Source organism: Fundulus heteroclitus, chromosome 11 (genome assembly GCF_011125445.2).
Source record: "Fundulus heteroclitus isolate FHET01 chromosome 11, MU-UCD_Fhet_4.1, whole genome shotgun sequence".
Lineage (NCBI taxonomy): Eukaryota > Metazoa > Chordata > Actinopteri > Cyprinodontiformes > Fundulidae > Fundulus > Fundulus heteroclitus.
In genome coordinates, this window is record NC_046371.1 from 17,385,104 (window position 1) to 17,408,945 (window position 23,842).

The following is a 23,842-nucleotide window of genomic DNA, read 5'->3' on the forward strand; positions in this document are numbered from 1 at the left end:
TAGGGGATTATTTATGGAAATGCAAAAGTCCTTTAAAAAGGGTTCCTAAAAAATCGCTCTAGCTGAAAAAGAATAAGAGATATCAAAATAATTATTTCACCTTCAGCAGGCTTTGGAGGACAACTGTGCTTATTTTTATGTTTGTGCAAAAATCAGTGTAGGCATGGCGACGATGTAAAAAAAGTCCATAATTTGGGGGAAAAGAGGTCTGATCCTTTTTCAGGATTTTGCACATTCGGTTATCGCTACGGTTTGGGCCGCATTAATTTCCGAAAACGTTTTGAGGTGCATAGTAATAGGGGCCTCCTGCAATGCACTGCCTCCCCCTGCTATTTGCTATCCCCGACATTTGCTATGGCGGCGCCTAATAACGGATAGTAATCACAATCTAGGATAAAAAAATTTCCAACTTGAACTGCAAGTAATCAGCGCCATGGTCTTCAATTTTGATTTTTTTTTTCTTTTGGACAAAGCATCACCATTCTGTTAAAACATTCATTCACTCTTAGAGATTAATTTGTAACACACAATTGTGATCACTACAAGCAGTTTCCACTGTGCTACTGATTGGGTTATAGGTCATTTCAGAAATGTTTACCTCTGCATGGCTGCTGTGCTCAGCCAATGATATCAAGCGTTTACTTAGGCCAGCCATTAACATCCTGCGCTCCTGGGACCCTTCTGGAGTTCTGGTCATGGGTCTTGGAAGTAAAAAACAAATTTTAGATTTGTGGTCTTTATGAGGACTGGTTAACTATTTTTGAGTGGTGCAGGACATGTGAAGAAAATGGTAAAATATAGGATCCAAAACCCAAATGACCAACAAATAGATAAACATTGTTTATCTGTTACGTTAACACCTACTGTCATAATTTCCAACTTTGTCATCTCTTGCTGAACATTAGCCTGTCACAGTCTTAGTTCCTGGACCCTGGATTTCAAGCTGGGGTTGCTGATTCTGGCCTGGAGTCTGAACTGTTGCTGTAATGAATTAGTAAATTATAGTGTCTTACAAACAATGTTTAAAACACATAAAAACATATTACCAATAAACATTCAAAAAATATTTAGAAAAAGAGAAAGCAATTATAATGTGAAAGGACCTGAGATCTTTAAATAAATAACTAATTTAGAACAAAACTGATTGCACACTGTGTTTATGTGAAAGGAATCAGTTTATGGAACAATCTGAACAAAGAAACCAAAGAAGCACAATCAATATTCACATTTAAAAGGACAATAAAAGCTGCTATGATGAGTGAATATGTCATTTATGTCTGATTATTAACAATAACCTGAAATGTCATGTTTTATGAATATACAGAAAATCAACCTAAAGTAAAATGTCTATTTCCGTTTTTGGAGGACTGATATTTCATTTCATTATCTTTTGTTTTTGTTATGTTTGTTTTGATGCTTATTGTTTTGGTGGTGTTGTTGATGATTTTGTAATTTAAGTTATTTGTAAATGTATTGCTTTAGGTATAGGGGGCAGATAGCATTAGATTCTTCTTTCTGCTCCCTTTCATTCAGGACTTTATAGTGTTTGTTTCTATGCTTAAGTGTTTTGTTTCAACACAATTAATGAAATAACAAATGTAAATAAAACAAACAAAAAAATTAAAACGTGACTCAATTTGAGCATGCTCCGGTCTCTGGAAACACATGCATGTAAAATAAAATAAAGACAATGAATTTCCCTATCCGTTTTCATATAATCAATATCAACTCATTGCAATTATTTTAAATTCTTTAAGAATCAATTTTGCACATAAGCAAACATGCAATTTGTCTGCTTAGTATCCAACTAAAGTTTGGCAGACTGGACGAATAGATGTGTTATTGGTTTGACAGTTTTAGGATAAATTACGAAAATCCAAACACCGATTTAGGTTTACACCAATATCAACAATAGACAGTTATTTAAAAACAATCATAACAACATAAAAACCCCATTATGATCTGTTTGACATTGCACAGTAAAGGAGGAAGCTAACCAGAGGGGCTGTATTGAAGCAAAAGTTGTTTTAACGGTGTTCAACCTAAGGCTAGTCTTCATGTTATACATAGCAGTGCTTTTAACATAAACAGTATAAGCTCTATTTGCATAATTATGATATAGTTAGCCATTAAATTTTCACTGGGAAAGATTTGAAACTCACCTGTGGGGTGCTCATCGTGTTAGCTGTGAAATCACGTCAGTCTTCCTCAGCCAAACTGGCGCGTTTCAGTTGTGTCAATTGCGCCTCCTGCTGTTGCGAAGTCAAAATGACAACTCTTAGTGTATCACCTGACTTTTGGCGGGTTTGTGTGCAAGCAGAGACCATTTTGTACTCGGGGACAATTTTTTGTAAATGATATTTTGAGTGCAACGTTTGAGGACAGCTTGTGAAACACCTTTTATTTGTGTGCAACACGTTTTATTTGTGTGTAACATTTTGCCCAACAGGAGACTAACCCCAGAGTTACAGTGATTATGTGAGGCTAATTAACTGCACCCAAACTCCAGAAGAAGCACACAGTGCAATGTTGCAAGGTGCAAGGTTCTGGGCTCAAATCCCACAGACTGACACTCTGTGTCTATGAGCAAGACAATTAGCCACAGACTGCTTTCAAGGCAGCCCACAGTGGCAGCCCGCTGCTCCCTAAGGCATGGATTAAATTCTGAAGATGACTTTCATTGGAATGTATGTTACAGTGATAAATAATATTAATTATAATTATACATGCAGTCATAATTCTCATTAATTTAATGTCACCCAGTGTGTTGAGTCAAAAACAGAATCAGAACTCAATTGACTATGAGAGTTTCATGGCTTCTGAAATCAAGCTAGTGCGCCATATACTACCCACAGGGATTTTCTATTAGGCTATTGTTGCCTAATTAATAAAATTCCCTCCCCAGGTACAGTACGAATGTTTATCTCACAGTGACTCACTTCAAGGACAAATTAATTTAACCAGGGAACATGGGAATTTGGAAGTCAATCTTATTGATCAAATACAATTTAAAGAAATCTGATGGAGATTATCCTCCAACTCTTCATGTAATTATTAACTTTCTTGTAATTGAATTGTTTCAGTGGATTTTAAAATATATCTGTTAATTGTGACATCCTGAGGTTTTCTAAACACAAATAAGATAAGGAAAATGTCCATAAACCGTGCAAGAGCCTCGGCCCTCGCACAACAAAGTTACAGGTCATTGTGTTATTTGAAATGAAAGAATAAACAAATTAATTTGGTGGTGTTATTAAGTGCTAATTTTGTAATAAAATATCTTTGTACATACATCCGATACAGCACTACCTTCTTAAAAACCAGTGTTGCTTTTTTGTTTTTGTTGTTTTTGCTAAAAAACCTGCAAGAAAAAACTAAAATAAACACAAACAATTGGGACGCTTTTGTTTGGTCAACTATTTCTTTGCTGTACCAAACCTTTGTGGTATTACATTTTATTCCACAGGAAAGCCTGTTTAATCATTTTTCAAAGGTGCTACATATTCTGCTTTTGATTCTTATTTTGTGTCTTATACTGGAGTGAAAGATTGAAGTCGGAAAAAAAAATACCTTTTGGCCATTTAATACTGCATTAATTTAACTAAAAATCGCAAACAGCCAAAAAAGCCTGGCAATTTCTCCTCAGCTGGTCACCTGCTTGGTCACATATTACTGTGGGACAGTATCTCATCCCTCAGTTAGCCCTTGTCACAAGGCAGTCAGTGGGGTTGTGCTGCTCACTTTTGCACAAATGACTCACAAAAACTGATCACAGAAGTGTTTACCAGGGTTGAGGTTAGGACTGTAGGCAGGCTTTTCATTCTCGCTGTACCCGAAGAATCCTCTATATCACATCATATTAATGCCGCAGGGAAACTTGAAGTCATGTATTGCTAATTAACAGTCACTGGTATTTTATATGAATTTACCATGAAACCATACTTTTTTACTCCTCACAAACTAAAGCTTTGTAAACTTCCAAAGTTTGCTACATAGACAAACACACACATGCATATACGTATATATATATATATATATATATATATATATATATATATATATATATATATATATATATATATATATATATATATATATATATCACATACTGTCCAAATCTGTACAGTAATTTACTGTACAGTAATTTGGCATGTGTATATCATCACTGCTGCAGTTCCTTCTGTAGAAGGTGGTAAAGAAAAGGTTTTAATGATAGTATGAATGTTCTTTGGACTTTTCAAAGACAGTCATCATGGGCTTTGGAGTAAAGTTTCCCTTACTTTGCGTAATAACAAACACTTTTTTGACTTCGTCCAAACTATGACAGTTTGTCATCCCATTGCAACATTAGCTCCTCATTTAACCTCAGGAGAATCATGGTGTTTTTTTCCCCTTCCACAAACCTGTTTTCTCAGAAGACCTCAGTCTTACTTAAACTTGTTATGATAAACTGACTAATTGATCCCAGGTGGTTTTGAGGTAACACCTGCAACCTCCTGCCTTTTCTGTGGTTAAAAAAAGAAAAATCTATCCACCCATTCTCCATTCCCCCTTTTCAATGCAGCGTCGCAAGGGGGCTGGTGCATATCTCCAGCGGTCACTGAGAGACAGGGTAACTCTTGTCACCTTGTTAGGCCATCAAAGTGCAACAAAAGGTCACACAGAATAAAGAAAAACAAATATTTATGTATTACTCCTTATTAATCTTTTTGAAATTTGTTTTAGGGATGTACAAAAACTTTTTTTACACCTACAATAATTTAACCTCTGGTATTTGAGTTGCACACTGTATTTATTATAGACCTTGAAGTTTGAATGTGGTAGATCAAATATTGATAAATGTCAGACATTTTATCCTATCTTTAAATGTCTCAAAGCTAACTACCCCCATTATTGATCTATAAATGCATCAACCAGCAGCATGTTATTTGATGCACTTATTTTTAGTGTAAAGGAGAATTGTACAAGTTTAAAGGTTAATTTTCTTTTCTTTCCCCTCCATATCCTTAACAATTATCGGATGTGTATAATTCGTTTTTCGTTATTTATTGCAGTTAACTCTGTAGCCTCCATTAGTCAGTTCACAAGAGTTATCTGGGCCGAATTCTCTGGACATGCGAGTCGGTGTGACATGCTGTGCATTGTCATTCTCCTGGCTACTTTATTGAGTCTCCACCATCATTGAACTTGTGCAAATACTCTGGTACTTGGGCATTACCCCTTTAATGAAAACATATTAATTGCCCATTTATCTTATAATTACCTAATTTTCTGATCCATTCAAAAGCCCTACCTCTATCGATTCACTTTTACCATTTTTTATTTTTTTTTGTTTTTTTGTTCTTTATAGTTCTTAGATTGGAACGTCAGTTGAAAGTGGAATTGATCAGACCTGGAAAAAAAAAACATAAATCAGTATCTGCCAGGAAAAGCATTATCAGTGCATCTCTAAATAAATTTAACAGTGGGACTGGTGGCCTGGGCATTTGCATCTTGGAGAGACTGCAAAGGTTGCTAGTTTGAAATGCAGTCTGTCACTCTGAGTCCCTGAGCAAGACCCTTGACCAAAGATTGCTCATCTGGTGCCACGTAGTGTGGCAACACACTGCTTCCAAAAAGATGGGTTAAACGCAGAGACAAATTTCCCTCCTTTGGGACTATAAAAGGAAATGTTTAGTTTTATTTATCTTGAGCTCTTAAAAAGAAGACATTGGATCTCTCTTGCTTCTTGAAAACAGTTCACCTCTCGACAAAATGGGTTCCTCAATTCTTAACATGGAATGGATATCAGGTTTTTAAGTTTTAGTCAGAAAAATCCCACTAGTCTGGCTATTAAGGTCATGCATAGCACTGTTAAGGTCAAACAAGTGGCTTACCATTCCTCCTTTGGGGTCATGATTTGGGTCATTGTCTCTTGTGCTCCTAATCCTGCTCTGGCTCAGTTTCCCAGCACCTGAACCTGCCTGCAAATCCTCCAGAAGACTCGCTGGCAGCTGGCAGCCTTCGGGCTTTTGGCCTCAGTCTTCCTGAGACCGCGCCCTGCTCACCCTCCACCGGGCTCCCCTTCTCAAGATCCAGATACATTTGACAAACTCACCTGCCTCCTGGAACAGACCCCGCTCATTCCTCCCAGGCGGATCTCCCCCTCCATCCCAGTAAACCTTCGATCCTTCTTCGCTGCAATATTCCTCTTCATCAAGTCCCTAACTGTCCATTCCTCTATAGAGCCTCTGCTGCCCCCGGTCTGAGCTCCCCCTTCCGGGTTCCAGACAACTTGCATCACTTGTTTTAATAAACCATTAAAAACTGTATTCATCTCCTGAGTGTGTTCTGCATGTGGGTTAAATTGTTGGCAAAATCCATAACACTGGACTGAGTTAGGTGTTGTTTATAAAATACTGGATGCCTTAACATAAACTCAGTTAGGATGCTGAGAAGTTTAAAGTGATTTCTTGATGTGTTGGTGTTCATTGTCTTTCTCCTTTTTGGGGTTCTGTATGGCTTGTACAACTGAGTTCTTATGTTTCAGTAGGTAGTCACCACCCAACACCTCTAGTGTAGCCTTGGCTAGTGTCCCCAGGAGGTTTTACAGACATTCACAATTTGAGATGTGACCAAAGCAGATCAGCTATTGGTATCATTAGGTGATATGTTTGGGTTAAACAACGAAATTGACAGAAACATTGACATTGATGTAGAACATGTTCTGTCAGTCATGTGGCCATAACAGCCCTATTAGCGACATTAATGGCCTTATTAATTACCTTAATGACCCTGTTAGTATGAGTGCTTAGACAAAAACCCTGGTACTCCCAATCTATGACAATAAATGAAGAAGCCTGGTGGACAAGAGGTCACTTATATGCAAGAACCAAGAGGAAAATTTCAGTTGCCTTCTGTTTAGGCACTTTGGGTTGTCATGTCCTGGGTAATTGAGAATCTGTGCTAACATATATCTAATTGTAGCTTGAGTTCCCAGATGGAAACTCCATCAAACAAAACCAATGTCTCATGGCACTGAATATAACTCCAGTAAAGCTCAAAATGATTAATATCCATAAGATTTAAATGTACATTTATTTGCGTCCAACAGAGATGTTTGTTTCTGAATGGAAATGAGACAGTCCTGTCTCAAACAATTCTTGTTTCCAAGGAGGACGTCTACTGCAGGGCATCACAGTGGACATAATGGTCCTACAGATTTTTTCCAGTGGCTGCTATTAAATTAGGATAATCTTTATTTGGATTGGTTTTAAATATTTGTAAGTTTCAATGTGTCCATCCTCTGGAATATCCTGAATGGGGAGACTTGAATATTTTTTTTCAGTTCTGGTGTGTGTTAGTTTAGACAGTGTGCATGTATAGTGTAGACCAGACAACACTCTTTTTTCAGTTGACTATAAAGCAAATCTAGCTTTGGGTATTATTAAAGTCACCTAAACCTGAACCTGTATCGTACCTGGTAGTGCATTGATAGAGTTGGGCTGTAAGAAGTCTGTGATCCAACATACTTAATTTCACTTGGTCCTCTGATAAAGCAATTCTTTAGCTGACCTTTAACAGGCATGGGTGAAAATGTATGTTCATTTTACCAAAAGAGAATTCATTAAACACAAACTGGTGTTTAGTGGTTACAGTGTAAACCAAAGTCTGCTCACTTGTGACAAGAAAATCGTGACCAGTAAATTCAAAATGACTGATCATGGTAAGAAAAAAAGAGAAAGAAAAACTTGCAGGGTTAAAACAAGCACTTTTCTGGCCATACTAACTACTCAATGTGTCATAACAGATTGGTAAGCAACTCTGAGTTACATCAACATGTGCAACATATGACAGGAGAAAGCTGAAAATTAACTTTGAATGTTTCAGCATACAAAGAGAATTTGAACAATATCATGTCACGCTCTCCTTGTGGAGACAGTTTGGAGATGACACCTACCCTCTTTCAACAAGACTTTGCACCAGGGCACAAATCAAGGTCCTTACAGAGATGGAGGAGAGATATTGGTATGGATGACCTTAACTGGCCTGCAGAGTTCTGAACTCAACCCAATAGAATACATTTGGGATGAATTAAAGCAGAGACTAATAGCCTGCCCTTGTAATCCAACATCAGTGTCTAACCTCATAAATGCACTTATGGAAGAATGGTCAAAAACTCCCATAAATACACAAGAACCTTGTAGAAAGCCTTCCCAGAAGAACTGAAGTTGGTATTGCTGCAAAGTGTGGACTGAAGTTCATATGCGAGTCAAGGCAGGTGACTGTATACTCTTGGCAATAAACTTCAAATGGCATTCCTTAAAAAATGATGGGACTCCATTCAACTTCTTCTATAACCCAAAAAAAACAGGTGAAGCTTTTTGACCTCAACCTACGCCCCAACAGGATAAACTGAGCCTTCCCTGCTGCCGCCCCCAACCTTTGGAACTCATTGACCCAAACCATCAGGAACTCAGACTCATTACAGAACTTCAAATCACATCTCAAACTTTTTTAAACTTGCATAGTATAATTTTTTTGTATAGTTTTGTGTTTTTAAAAATTGTTTTGTAAAGTGTCTTTGAGTGTTCAAAAAAAGCTCTGTATAAGTTTGACGTATTATTATTTATTATTATGTTTGTGTGGTTGCTATACATTTATCTAGTCAATCAACTGCAGCCTCTACATGTTAATGTTTAAGCCATTTTAAGCTATTTTACTGGCATTAAATATATTTTTTTCTTTTACTCTAATTATGCAGCTTTACATCCTCAAAATTGCTTCTTTATCATTGTTTCTGCTATAACCTTAGAAATAGAGAGCATGCATTTGGTCTGTAGCTTCTCTGAGAGTTTAGTGCATTTCCTAGTTAGTTACTGAGTTGTATTTCATTATGTATATAAATTGTTCAAGGTAAGACAGTAATTGTAAACCTTTTTTCTAGATTTTACTTCAGAAATAGATGGTACACCTTGCCTTAATAAGAGTTCAGATGAACCTGACAGGTCTGATGGCCGCTGTCATTCTATAGAGTCTGCTGAACAAGTAAGATCTTTAAAACCAACTACAAGAAATATCGAAACAGTTTCTGACACTGAATTGTTACTCAAAGGTCTCCTAGACCACTCAAGAGAGCTAATTATAGTTTCTCATCTGAGACAAACATGGATCAACAAAGTTTATGCACCCTGTCTTGGAAAATCTTAAATAGGACTGTGAGTCTCCTCATTTTACCCACCACACTGTCAAGAAAACCAGGTGAGGTATGCACTCAAACTCTGCTCCCATTTCCTGGACCATATTCAGTTGAATGCAGCTGCTGCACTGAGCGATAAGTCATCCCACCCTGCTTCCATCATGGCTCAACTGGAAGATAACTACACCGAAGTCTCAAATGTTTTCATTGTTGGGTTTCCAGAACTCCAGCTGGAGTATTTTCACATGGTGGCATGGTTCTTGTTCATCCTCTATGTGACCACAGTGGTGGGAAACCTGGTACTGGTGGTGATGTTTGTTGTGGAGCACAGTCTCCAGAAGCCAATGTATATCATCATGGTCAGCCTGGCTCTCTCAGACATTGGTGAATATTTTATCTTTTCTGCAAAAACTATTTTGTATCTTTTAATGGTTCTGATGTATATTGCTGTTTTTTTTCTTAAGGTTTTGCAACAGTGGCGTTACCAAAACTTATTGCTCGCTATTGGTGGGATGATGGGAGTATGGGCCTTTATACATGCCAGTTCCAAAGACACATGATCCACTATTTTGGCAGTTTGAACTCCCTGATTTTGCTGACCATGGCTGTGGATCGATACATGGCCGTCTGCTTACCTCTCAGGTGGAAAAGAAGCAAATGCGTATAAAATGTTTGGCCTGAGCACAGTAAGAAAAGATCAATTACATTGTCGTTTTATCTTTTCTCAGATACCCAATGTTAATGACGGTCCCGACTATGACCATCCTGACAGTTCTCTCCTGGTTAGTGGCCCACATCTTCCCTGGTGTCAGCTCCATTAACTTTACCCAGATACCTTTTTGTGGGCCAAGTCAAATCATACAGACCTTTTGCGACACCTTGTCTCTCGCGGCTCTTGCATGTGGGGACAAAAGCCAACTCTCAAAGGCTTCTTATGCCACAGCAATGTTTATCCTTCTTGTTCCTTTAGGTTTTGTGATCATATCCTACTTTTGCATCATAATCTCAGTCTTTCACATGACCAATGGGCAGGTGAGCTGCTCCTATTTCATACTTTTCACCTTTTTTTCCAAAGTGGTCTAACTATAATCTCCTGTTCTCTACAGGGCAGAAAGAAGACCTTTTCTACCTGTGCCACCCAGGGTTGCATAATTTCAATATACTACATACCTCGTTTCGTTATCTACTCCACATTACTCATCCCTAACCTGTCAATGACTCCGAGCAGCCGAGTAGCCACAACATTTTTCTACAGCTTCTTCCCTCCCCTGATCAACCCGTTTGTCTACTGTCTGAGAACCAAGGAGATCCGGTCAATTTTCTGCCGCTGGCTTCAGAGCCTGCATGGTATTAAGCCCAAGTCCAGCAAAATAGAAACTGTCCCCAAATTAAAATGAAAAGCATTGTATCACCACTTTTTTAAAAATGCATCTGTGTATAATGTTTGGTAACACACCTGAGACTAGAAATGACTATTTTATGCCCACAACTAGAACATTTTAAATGTTTTAACGGTGCTCTCAAAGCTCTTTAAACCTTGCTGGTCCTGTAAATTTATTTTACTAGTAATACCCTTTGAACTACAGTTACTTGCAAATAGTCTCTTTTACACATACTATTAAATGTCTTTAAAGAACCTTTTAGGAGGTACAAACCATATTGTAATAACATTCTTTGTAGTATTTTCTTTAGCCATTAGTGGAAAATAATGACGATTAACGAAAAGTGCAGCTTGAAAAAAAATATGTATCATGTGTTTTTATTTATTCAGTTGAGTTACTGATACAAATGAACTTTTCAATTATTTAATTTACTGGGCAAAACTGTATAAAAATTCATTGAAATCAGAGATGTGAAATGTTTTATGACCTTTGCACACATCACAAAGATACTGGTAAAGTATTCATCCCAGTAAACAGATGAAATTCCTAAATCCAGTTCATAAACTTTAATTTCTACTGTAGCAAAGAAAAGCAGTGGTTGTCTTAAAGCTGACATAGTGGTGTGTAGCCAGAAGATGGCAGCATCCTCAATCTTTCTGATCTGCAAAGAAATGGCCTTAGAGTAGGTCTTCATATGAACTGTGTTGTGCAGGAGCATCAGCGTAGGAAAAACAGAGTCATCTAAGTCCTTTAACTCTTCAGGGGCGAAAGGCCTATTGATTCAACAATTTTGACATTTGACAACCCAGCATTGAAGTTTTAACACAATCAGGATATTGACTGGAGTCTTTCTATTACCGGTCTGAAGAAAGAGTAGCGTCGTTCATATCTGTCACGTACTACAGCTTTGTGGATGAAAGAAGGAAAAAGTCCACACAGGAGACCCAGTCATCACCTGTGAATGAATTAGCCTTTAAAGCTGCCCTCTCGCTGTTTTGATATGTCACAGCCTTATTTATAGCAGCTTGTTTCAGAATTTAAAACAACCCACACAGGAATAAAACCTTGTTAGTTCGCTGTGTCATTAACTCAGTTCATGAGGCATTACATGTTTGCAAAAATAGCTGACAGGAAGGCCGGCTGGGTTGTACTCTGTGTTCGACGCGGCTCTGCTCGCTGAACTTTGGCCTGCTCACCGTTGTGCAAACGGGACATAACTTGACAGCAACCCTGGTTTGATTAAAGCAGAAGTTTGGTGTTTGTGCTCTGGCTACAAGCTGAATCTGCATAAATGAGCGAAGAGGAGAGTGCTCTCTTTCTCAAGAGACCGCTGCTCCTTATCTAACAAATTGATTGTTCATAAGATGTTTTTTTTTACATGGCAAAGTTTAAAGGTATGCTTTTATGAGCATCCCAAGTTCTGTGTCACACATTATCTAGTAAGAATGGCCGCTAACAGCAAACACTGCAATGCAAGGCTGCATTTAACATATCAGATTAAAAAAAAAAACATGAAGAGGAAGGACTTTCCTAAATAACCTGAACAAACCTTATATCCTCTAACCTTTAGTTTCAAGACAAAACAACAAATGATCAGAAAAGAATTACCAATCCTCTCCCAGTCATTTTCCTCTTTTTTTTATTTTTATTTATTCAAGTTTTGAAATGGTTGCCTCATTGCTATATTTTTCATTCTAGTCCTAGCAATCAGACAAACAGCAGCGATCACCTCACACCACCGACTTGATTAACTTCCACATTTGAAGGCAAATTATGAGTTCATAGATGTAAATTGGGTTTCAGAGCAACAAGTCTGTCAGAAACAAAATGCTCTTAGTTATGTTTCATCTAAGTCCATCAAATTCTTTTAAAGTAATCACACTAACAAACAGCTAAAACATAATCCAAAAATGATAATACAATTTCCTTTGTATACCCAGTACTTGACCAAAAGTATCTTATTTTGTAAATGCTGATTCTTATGTTGATCAGATCAATCCAGCCAGTTTCTCCTGTATGAGACTTCCATTTTTCTAAGATAGTTTGACAGCCTTATCTAGTTTCCACAATATTTGAGTAGGTGGATTGTGAAGTCAAGGGCAAAAGTAGCAACAATATTACCTTTTAGGATAAACCGCAGAAGGTTTTGATGTGACAAAGACCCTAATTTTGCACAGAAACCCCCCTTTTATAACTTTCATAGCTTTTGCCTAAATTCATACATATTCATATTCAATAAATTACAGTATGCATTTCTAAGAGGCTTATTTTCAGACTAAAGGTAAAATAAAAACTTCAAGCAGTTATTAAACATATGTTTCATTAAGGCACAATTTCTGCATGAAGATATTGCTTTTTTATTGGTCTGCTGCAATATTCTAACTTTAAATTTTTTTATTATCTTGAAAAAAAAATCACAATTAATAGAAATAAATGCTTTAAAACATCAGTCTGTGTTAATCATATATTGTTTCATTTAGTGAATTGCGTTACTGGAATAAATTATCTTTTAAATAATATTCAAATTTATTGAATATGACTGTATATAGAAGAACTTTATTTAGTTGCTTTTTTTCCAAAGCACATGTTTCTAAAATCCTCTTGCTGTCATGTTTTTAGATTAACCCGAACGTAACCACACACAGAGTACAGTTTTAAAGAGAGTTTATTAAAGATGATTAATTGTAGAGGATGATGACCAGAGTTCAGACCAGGCTGGAGCTGTAAATGGCTGGAGCTGGCAAGCAGGACGGAGCCGGAGCAAGGAGGTAGCAAAACCAACAGTAACCAGAGCTTGACCAGCGGCACGGCAGAATGGAGACTGGGAACCAGAACCACAGCAGGATTAACGGCACAATTCAATTCAATTAAATTTTATTTATGTAGCGCCAATTCCTGAAACATGTCATCTCAAGGCACTTTACAAAGTCAAGTTCAATTATATTATACAGATTGGGTCAGATTATACAGATTGGGCAAAAATTTCCTATATAAGGAAACCAGTTGATTGCATCAAAGTCCCGACAAGCAGCATTCACTCCTGGGGAAGCGTAGAGCCACAGGGAGAGTCGTCTGCATTGTCCATGGCTTTGCTGCAATCCCTCATACTGAGCAAGCATGAAGCGACAGTGGGGGGAAAAACTCCCCATTAACAGGAAGGAAAACCTCCGGCAGAACCAGGCTCAGTATGAACGGTCATCTGCCTCGACCGACTGGGGGTTACATAAGACAGAACAGAGACACAACAAGAGAAACAAACAAGCACAGAAGCACACATTGATCTAGTAATCTGTTCTTTATTAGATGGTAATAGCAGGTGATCAGTCTTTTCTGGATGATGTCACAGTTAACAGAACGCCAGACCAGGTGTACCTACTATAAAGATAAAAGAGAGAGAACAGAAAGTTAAAGCAGAAATGACAACACGTAATGCATAATTGAAGAACAGTAGAACTCTATAGAGTGAGAAAATTAGATCCTGATGTCCTCCAGTAGCCTAAGCCTATAACAGTAAAACTATAAAGGTAGCTTAGAGTAACATGAGCCACTCTAGTTATAAGCTTTGTCAAAAAGGAACGTTTTTAGATTAGTCTTAAAAGTAGACAGGGTGTCTGCCTCACGGACCAAAACTGGGAGTTGGTTCCACAGGAGAGGAGCTTGATAGCTAAAGGATCTGCCTCCCATTCTACTTTTAGAGACTCTAGGAACCACCAGCAGACCTGCAGTCTGAGAGCGAAGTGTTCTGTTAGGAACATAAGGAGTAATCAGAGCTCTGAAATATGATGGAGCTTGATTATTAAGGGCTTTATACGTTAGAAGAAGAATTTTAAATTCTATGATCCCGCTTGTTGATTTTCATCAGAACTCTTGCTGCAGCATTTTGGTTCAGCTGAAGGCTTTGAACTGCATTTAGTGGACTTCCTGATAGTAAAGAATTACAATAGTCCAGCTTTGAAGTAACAAATGCATGGACTAGTTTTTCAGCATCACTCCTGGACAGAATGTTTCTAATTTTGGCGATATTCCGGAGGTGAAAAAAGGAAACTCTGGAAACCTGTTTAATATGGGATTTAAATGACATGTCTTGGTCAAAAATAACACCAAGATTTTTTACTTTATTACCAGAGGCCAAGTTAATGCCACCCAGATTAAGTGATTGGTTAAGAAGTTTATTTTTTGAGGACTCTGGCCCAAAGATTACAACTTTGGTCTTGTCAGAATTTAGATGCAGGAAATTTAAAGTCATCCAGCTTTTGATGTCATCAAGACATGACTGCAGTCGAAGTAATTGATTGGATTCATCAGGATTTATGGATAAATATAGCTGAGTATCATCAGCATAACAGTGGAAATTAATCCCATGCTGTCTGATAATTTTGCCGATCGGAAGCATATATATAGTAAAGAGAATAGGTCCAAGGACTGAACCCTGTGGTACTCCACAAGTGACCCTAGAGTTTGAGGAAGATTAATTATTAACATGAACAAACTGGAATCTGTCCGACAGATAAGATTTAAACCAGCCTAATGCTTTCTCCTTAATCCCTACAGTATGTTCAAGCCTTTGTAGGAGAATATTGTGATCAACTGTATCAAATGCAGCACTGAGATCTAACAGGACAAGAACAGACACAAGTCCATTATCTGAGGCCATGAGAATATCATTAGTGACCTTCACCAGAGCTATTTCAGTGCTATGATGAGCTCTTAAACCTGACTGAAAGTCAAGTAGGTCATTGCTTTGTAAATGTTCACAAAGTTGATTAGCAACTACTTTCTCAAGAATTTGTAGGTCTGTAGTTTACTAACTCATCTTGATCAAGAGAAGGTTTCTTAAGTAAAGGTTTAATAACAGCTACTTTAAAAACCTGTGGTACATATCCATTTACTAAGGATAGATTAATCATGTCCAAAATAGGGCCACTGATCAAAGGGAATATGTCCTTAAACAACTTGGTTGGGATTGGGTCTAACATACAGGTAGAAGGTTTAGATGAAGCTAACATTTTAGATAGCTCAGAAAGCTCTACTGCTTCTAAACAGTTCAAACACTGCAGGTTCTAAAGATTCCTCCAATGCTGCCTCACTTACTGAGGATGAGGTAATCAGTTTTGGGAGGATGCCAATTATTTTATTTTTAATGGCATCAATTTTATTTATGAAGAATCCCATAAAATTGTTACTACTGGGGGTTAAGGGAATGGATGGATCAACAGAGCTATGACTCTGTGTAAGTTTGGCAACTGTACCAAAGAGAAATCTAGGATTATTTTTATTCTCTTCAATTAATGATGAAGAATATGCTGCTCTAACTCTGCGAAGGGTCTTGTTATACAACAATAGACTGTCCCTCCAGATTAAGTAGGATTCCTCTTGGTGTGTAGAGCGCCATTTTCTCTCCAATTTCCTAACACTGTGCTGCAAGGAACGCAGCTCTGAATTAAACCAGGGAGCCAGCTTCCTGTGAATAATCACCTTCTTTTTCAAGGGAGCTACATTGTCTAATGCAGAACGCAATGAGTAAGTCACACTGTTAGCAAAGGTATCGATTTGTGAATGGGAAGAAACAGCATTGCTGCCATCTACAGGGCATTTCTGCAATACTGAGGATATTAAAAAGGGGACAGACTCTTTAAGTTTTGATACAGCATTATCCAATAAAGATCTACTATAATAGAACCCCTTATTTGGGGGTGGAGAACTCAGTTAGATTAAACTCAAATGTTATTCAAAAATGATGAGACAGGACAGGGTTGTGAGAGAATACTGTTAATTCTTCACAATCATTGCCATATGTCAGCACAAGGTCTAAAGTATGGAGCCGAGAGTGCGTCGGTTTATGCACATTTTGAGCAAAACCAATTGAATCTAGGATAGTTTTAAAGGCTACACTAAGGTTATCACATTCAGTGTCAACATGGATGTTAAAATCACCCATTATAATAACCTTGTCAGTATTTAACACCAAATCAGATAAGAAATCTGACAACTGATCCAAAAACTGAGTGTAAGGGACAGCACGTTACCAGGCTGTTCGGGTGCTACTGCTTTTGGTTCGCTATGTGAAGTTACTCTACGTGGCTTCGCGCTAGCGTATTAGCTGGTTTTTCAACAGCATGTATCCGGGTCTCCAATTCTGACACCCTCGCCTCCAAAGCTACAAAAACACTACATTTATTACATGTACCATTATCACTTAAGGAGGCAGAGGAATAACTGAACATCTGACACAGAGAGCCGCAGATAGGAGACTTAGTCAGAGACGGAGAAGCCATTATGAGGCTAAGGCTTGGCTAACGCTAGGCTAAATCTAGGCTAGCACCCTGTTAACATGCCAAAGAACAAACCGTGTGAAACAGTAGGAGTTCCCAAACGTGATGAGCAGCCACAGAAAATGTTTTAAAAGTGCTTATGTTTGGAAACAGATGTTACAGCAAAGAGGTTTAAAGATAAAAAGCGAGAGAGCCTGGAGCAAAATACCGTCGTTCACACAGCAACAACAGGAAGTGACACAATACGCCTTACCGCAAACAGGAAGTGAGCAATCCAGGGTACAACTGGGAGAATACTTGCAGGACCGGAGAGAGAGTGAGCAGGACCAGGACCACAGCAGGCAGGCGGAGATGAAGGGAACACGGGCTGGACGAGAACAAGATGAGGTGAGCAGCAATGAGCAGAATCAACAGGAGTAAATAGAAACCAACAGAACGAACCGACAGGGAAGGACAGAATGCAGGGAGCTTAAATAGGGAGGATAAAAGGTGTGGTGAGTTCTGGCTTGATTAGTTGCTGACAGGTGTAGATGATTACTGAGGTGGAGAGGAGACTGGGGTGTATGAAGGGTGTAAAGTGTCCTGAATATGTGCATGGTGCAGCAGACACAGCTGCACCATGACATCGTCCCCCCCCCCCCTTAAGGCCGGCTTCCAGACGGCCAAAAGGAAACAGACCACAAAAAAAACCCTCCAAATCCAACAAAAAACGACCCACCCAGGGTGGGCGGAGGGAGGTACTGCACGGTGGGCAAGAGTCTAAAAAAAAAAAAAAAAAAAAAGAAACAAAACACAAATCTACCCCAACAGGGCGACGAAGGAAGGCATGGAACGGTAATAGATGACCAGGATGAGGGACCTCTGGTGGTCGACCTCAGCGGCGGAGCAGCAGAGTCTGAAACAGGCATCGCGGAGGGCGACCCCGACGTGGCAGAGCCAGACGTGGGCGTCCCCGATGAAACCCTGTGTTGAGCGACCCCGACGACACAGAGGCAGATTTGAGGGTCGAGGTGGGTGACCCCAACGACGCAGAGTTAGATTCGGGCGTCGTGGAGGGCAACCCCGGCGAAGCGGAACTAGACGTGGGCATTGCGGTGGCCGACCCTGACGAGGCAGAGCTAGACATGGGCGTCCCCGATGAAACCACAGAGTCTGGTGTGGCCAGCGATGGAAGAGGACCCTAGAAAACACTGGGCTACCGACTAAGGGTGGCGCCAAGCCACAGGACACAGGACTACAGGCTACAGAGGCCACAGGACTACAGGCTACAGAGGCCACAGGACTACAGGACACCAGGCTTCAGGAGGCCCCGGGCTGCAGGCTTCAGGAAACGCCGGGCTACAGGAAAATGGCGGCGCTGGGATACAGGAAACTGGAAGCTCCTGGCTACAGGCTTCTGGAAGCTCCTGGCTACAGGCTTCTGGAAGCTCCTGGCTACAGGCTTCTGGAAGCTCCTGGCTACAGGCTTCTGGAAGCTCCTGGCTACAGGCTTCTGGAAGCTCCTGGCTACAGGCTTCTGGAAGCTCCTGGCTACAGGCTTCTGGAAGCTCCTGGCTACAGGCTTCTGGAAGCGCCTGGCTACAGGCTTCTGGAAGCGCCTGGCTACAGGCTTCTGGAAGCGCCTGGCTACAGGCTTCTGGAAGCGCCTGGCTACAGGCTTCTGGAAGCGCCTGGCTACAGGCTGCAAGGGGCCCTGGGCTACAGGCTACAAGGGGCGGCGGACCCTCTTGGGTCCCTGCGTCGACGGCGGGTGGCGGACCCTCCTGGGTCCCCGCGTCGACGGCGGGCGGCGGACCCTCCTGGGTCCCCGCGTCGACGGCGGGCGACGGACCCTCCTGGGTCTCCACGTCGTAGACCGGCGACGGACCCTCTAGGGTCCCCACGTCGGACTGGCATGCTCGAGACCCGCGTCAGACGCCAGACTGGCGTGCTCGAGACCCGCGTCAGACGCCGGACTGAGAACAGACTCTTTGCTGCGGGCTGAGCAGGAACTGCGTCCTTGGCTGCGGGTTGAGCAGGAACTGAGTCCTTGGCTGCGGGTTGAGCAGGAACTGAGTCCTTGGCTGCGGGTTGAGCAGGAACTGAGTCCTTGGCTGCGGGCTCAACAGGAACTGAGTCCTTGGCTGCGGGCTCAACAGGAACTGAGTCCTTGGCGGTCTTTCAGCGAGCGGAGCTGAGGCTGGATCTGCAGCTGGATCTGCGGCTGGAGCAGTGGCGGAGACAGTAGGGACAGCTGCATCAACGGGAGGGCTCTCGGTGGCCCAATAATCTCAGTCTATTTCCTTTAAAAGGCCAGCTATTCTAGGATGTCCAGGGAGCTGGTGCACCTGCTCCTCCCAGAACCTTCGTAGCTGGACCACAGCCTCGATACGCTGAGACAGGGGGCTCAAGGAAGCAACTGTGGCCAGACAATCTCCCAGTCTCCGGCGCAAAGATTCCACCGCGCGGCTCACGGCACATGGTTCTGCGTCCATCTGAAACCTCTCCTGAGGTTGACTCCGTGTGGGGTTCAGGTTCATGACGTTCTGTCATGTTTTTAGATGAACCCGAACATAACCACACACAGAGTACAGTTTTAAAGAGAGTTTATTGAAGATGATGAATCGTGGAGGATGATGACCAGAGTTCAGATCAGGTTGGAGCTGTAAATGGCTGGAGCTGGCAAGCAGGACGGAGCCAGAGCAAGGAGGTAGCAAAACCAACAGCATGGCAGAATGAAGACTTGGGAACCAGAGCTTGACCAGCGGCACGGCAGAATGGAGACTAGGAACCAGAACCAGAACCACAGCAGGATTAACGGCACAACTGGGTGAATACTTGCAGGACCGGAGAGAGCAGGACCAGGACCACAGCAGGCAGGCGGAGACGAAGGGAACACGGGCTGGAAGAGAACATGTGGTGAGAAGCAATGAGCAGAATCAACAGAGCGATCCGACAGGGATGGAAATGCAGGGAGCTTAAATAGGGAGGATAACAGGTGTGGTGAGTTCTGGCTTGATTAGTTGCTGACAGGTGTAAATGATTACTGAGGTGGAGAGGAGACTGGGGTGTATGAAGGGTGAAAAGTGTCCTGAATATGTGCATGGTGCAACAGACACAGCTGCACCATGACACTTGCGAGGAAACTGTTCTATTATTATGCAGGCTTGGTTTCACAGATGAACATTGCACTAAAAACTTGAGTCTGAAATCCTTCTGAAGGTCTCCTGCATTCCAACAGTAATCTTCTTTCTTCAACTTTCTTCAAAGTGTTTTTCATGACTCCTGTGGCTCATGTTGCCGCATTTCTGGTGTGTGTTAGTTAAGACAGTGTGCATGTATAGTGTAGATCAGACGACACTCTTTTCTCAGTTGATTATAAAGCAAATCTAGCTTTGGGTATTAATAAAGTAACCTAAACCTGGACCTGTATCGTACCTGGTAGTGCATTGATAGAGTTGGGCTGTAAGAAGTCTGTGATCCAACATAACTTAATTTCACTTGGTCCTCTGATAAAGCAATTCTTTAGCTGACCTTCAACAGGCATGGTTGAAAATTGATGTTCATTTTAACACAAGAGAATTCATTAAACTCAAACTGGTGTTTAGCGGTTACAGTGTAAACCAAAGTCTGCTCACTTGTGACAAGAAAATTGTGAACAGTAAATTCAAAAAAACTGATCATGGTAAAAAAAAAAAAGAAAGAAAAACTTGCTGGGTTAAAACAAGCACTTTACTGGCCATAGTAACTACTTAATGTGTCAGAGCAGATTGGTAAGCAACTCTGGGTTACATCGACATGTGCAACATATGACAGGAGAAAACTGAAAATTAACTTTGAATGTTTCAGCATACAAAGAGATTTTGGACAATATCTTGTCACGCTCCCCTTGTGGGGACAGTTTGGAGATGGCACCTACCCTCTTTCAACATGACTCTGCACCAGGGCACAAATCAAGCTCCTTACAGAGATGGAGGAGAGAGATTGGTATGGATGACCTTGACTGGCCTGCTGAGTCCTGAACTCAACCCAATAGAATACATTTGGGATGAATTAAAGCAGAGACTAATAGACTGCCCTTGTAATCCAACATCAGTGTCTAACCTCATAAATGCACTTCTGGTAGAATGGTCAAAAACTCCCAGAAATACACCAGAACCTTGTGGAAAGCCTTCCCAGAAGAACTGGAGTTGTTATTCCTGCAAAGTGTGGACTGAAGTTCATATGCGAGTCAAGGCAGGTGACTGTATACTCTTGGCAATAGGCTTCAAATGGCATTCCTTAAAGAATGATGGGACTCTATTCAGCTACTTCTATAACCCCAAAAAACAGGTCAAGGTTTTTGATCTCAATCTACGCCCCAACAGGATAAACTGAGCCTTCACTGCTGCTGACCCTCCCCCAACCCCCCTTTGAAACTCACAGCCCCATACCGTCAGGAACTCAGACTCTTTACAGTACTTTAAATCACAACTTAAACTTTTTGCATAGAATGATTTTTTTGTATATTTTTGTGTTTTTAAAAATTGTTTTGTAAAGCGTCTTTGAGTGTCCAAAAAAGCTCTATATAAGTTTGACGTATTATTATTTATTATTATGTTTGTGTGGTTGCTATACATTTATTCAGTCAATCAACTGCAGCCTCTACATGCTAATATTTAAGCCATTTAAGATATTTTACTGGCATTAAATATTTTTTTTCTATTAATCTAATTATGCAGCTTTACATCCTCAAAAATTCCGTCTTTATCATTGTTTCTGCCATAACTTTAGAAATAGACAGCATGCATTTGGTCTGTAGCTTCTTTGAGAGTTTAGTACATTCCCTAGTTAGTTACTGAGTTGTATTTCATTATGTATATAAATTGTCCAAAGTAAGACAGTAATTGTAAACCTATTTTCTAGATTTTACTTCAGAAATAAATGGTACACCTTGCCTTAATAAGAGTTCAGATGAACCTGACAGGTCAGATTGCTGCTGTCATTCTTTAGAGTCTGCTGAAGAAGTAAGATCTTTAAAACCAACTACGAGAAATATCGAAACAGTTTCTGAGACTGAATTGTTACTCAAAGGTCTCCTAGACCACTCAAGAGAGCTAATTATAGTTTCTCATCTGAGACAAACACGGATCAACAAAGTTTATGCATCCTGTGTTTGAAAATCTTAAATAGGACAGTGAGTCTTCTCATTTTACCCACCACACTGTCAAGAAAACCAGGTGAGGTATGCACTCAAACTCTGCTCCCATTTAGTGGACGTTATTCAGTTGAATGCAGCTGCTGCACTGAGCGATAAGTCATCCCTCCCTGTTTCCATCATGGCTCAACTGGAAGATAACTACACCAAAGTCTCAAATGTTTTCATCGTTGGGTTTCCAGAACTCCAGCTGGAGTATTTTCACATGGTGGCATGGTTCTTGTTCATCCTCTATGTGACCACAGTGGTGGGAAACCTGGTACTGGTGGTGATGTTTGTTGTGGAGCACAGTCTCCAGAAGCCAATGTATATCATCATGGTCAGCCTGGCTCTCTCAGACATTGGTGAATATTTTATCTTTTCTGCAAAAACTATTTTGTATCTTTAAATGGTTCTGATGTATATTGCTGTTTTTTTTTTTTCTTAAGGTTTTGCAACAGTGGCGTTACCAAAACTTATTGCTCGCTATTGGTGGGATGATGGGAGTATGGGCCTTTATACATGCCAGTTCCAAAGACACATGATCCACTATTTTGGCAGTTTGAACTCCCTGATTTTGCTGACCATGGCTGTGGATCGATACATGGCCGTCTGCTTACCTCTCAGGTGGAAAAGAAGCAAATGCGTATAAAATGTTTGGCCTGAGCACAGTAAGAAAAGATCAATTACATTGTCGTTTTATCTTTTCTCAGATACCCAATGTTAATGACGGTCCCGACTATGACCATCCTGACAGTTCTCTCCTGGTTAGTGGCCCACATCTTCCCTGGTGTCAGCTCCATTAGCTTTACCCAGATACCTTTTTGTGGGCCAAGTCAAATCATACAGACCTTTTGCGACACCTTGTCTCTCGCGGCTCTTGCATGTGGGGACAAAAGCCAACTCCTAAAGGCTGCTTATGCCACGGCAATGTTTATCCTTCTTGTTCCTTTAGGTTTTGTGATCATATCCTACTTTTGCATCATAATCTCAGTCTTTCACATGACCAACGGGCAGGTGAGCTGCTCCTATTTCATACTTTTCATCTTTTTTCCAAAATGGTCTAACTATAATCTCCTGTTCTCTACAGGGCAGAAAGAAGACCTTTTCTACCTGTGCCACCCAGGGTTGCATAATTTCAATATACTACATACCTCGTTTCTTTATCTACTCCACATCACTCATCCCTAACCTGTCAATGACTCAGAGCAGCCGAGTAGCCACAACATTTTTCTACAGCTTCTTCCCTCCCCTGATCAACCCGTTTGTCTACTGTCTGAGAACCAAGGAGATCAGGTCAATTTTCTGCCGCTGGCTTCAGAGCCTGCATGGTATTAAGCCCAAGTCCAGCAAAATAGAAACTGTCCCCAAATTAAAATGAAAAGCGTTGTATCACCACTTCTTGTTAAACGCATCTGTGTATGATGTTTGGTACCACACCTGAGACTAGAAATGACTATTTTATGCCCACAACTAGAACATTTTAAATGTTTTAACGGTGCTCTCAAAGCTCTTTAAACCTTGCTGGTCCTGTAAATTTATTTTACTTGTAATACCCTTTGAACTACAGTTACCTGCAAATAGTCTCTTTTACGCATACTTTTAAATGTCTTTAAAGAACCTTTTAGGAGGTACAAACCATATTGTAATAACATTCTTTGTACTATTTTCTTTAGCCATTAGTGGAAAATAATGAAGATTAACGGAAATTACAGCTTGAAAAAAATATGTATCATGTGTTTTTATTTATTCAGTTGAGTTACTGATACAATTGAACTTTCCAATTATTTAATTTACTGGGCAAAACTGTATAAAAATGCATTGAAATCACAGAGATGTGAAATGTTTTGTGACC

General features: G+C 40.3%; 2 protein-coding genes across 2 annotated transcripts; both read left to right on the top strand.

Moving 5' to 3' along the window:
* Positions 1-9,252: 9,252 nt before the first annotated feature.
* LOC118564549 (olfactory receptor 2A12-like) lies at positions 9,253-10,939 on the top strand. The gene is made up of 4 exons (XM_036142995.1): positions 9,253-9,562; positions 9,643-9,820; positions 9,907-10,210; positions 10,285-10,939. The coding sequence occupies exons 1-4, from the start codon at positions 9,340-9,342 to the stop codon at positions 10,573-10,575; spliced, it is 996 nt and encodes a 331-aa protein (XP_035998888.1). The 5' UTR covers positions 9,253-9,339; the 3' UTR covers positions 10,576-10,939.
* An 11,190-nt stretch (positions 10,940-22,129) lies between these two features.
* LOC105937379 (olfactory receptor 2A12-like) lies at positions 22,130-23,378 on the top strand. Its single transcript, XM_012878653.2, has 4 exons — positions 22,130-22,352; positions 22,437-22,614; positions 22,701-23,004; positions 23,078-23,378. The coding sequence occupies exons 1-4, from the start codon at positions 22,130-22,132 to the stop codon at positions 23,366-23,368; spliced, it is 996 nt and encodes a 331-aa protein (XP_012734107.2). The 3' UTR covers positions 23,369-23,378.
* Positions 23,379-23,842: the final 464 nt, after the last annotated feature.

Coding starts and splice junctions, on each gene's coding strand:
- LOC118564549 (XM_036142995.1), top strand. CDS start 9,340: ATGGCTCAACTGGAAGATAACTACACCGAAGTCTCAAATGTTTTCATT. Junction 9,563..9,642: donor CCTGGCTCTCTCAGACATTG/GTGAATATTTTA, acceptor TTTTTTCTTAAG/GTTTTGCAACAGTGGCGTTA. Junction 9,821..9,906: donor GCCGTCTGCTTACCTCTCAG/GTGGAAAAGAAG, acceptor ATCTTTTCTCAG/ATACCCAATGTTAATGACGG.
- LOC105937379 (XM_012878653.2), top strand. CDS start 22,130: ATGGCTCAACTGGAAGATAACTACACCAAAGTCTCAAATGTTTTCATC. Junction 22,615..22,700: donor GCCGTCTGCTTACCTCTCAG/GTGGAAAAGAAG, acceptor ATCTTTTCTCAG/ATACCCAATGTTAATGACGG. Junction 23,005..23,077: donor TTCACATGACCAACGGGCAG/GTGAGCTGCTCC, acceptor TGTTCTCTACAG/GGCAGAAAGAAGACCTTTTC.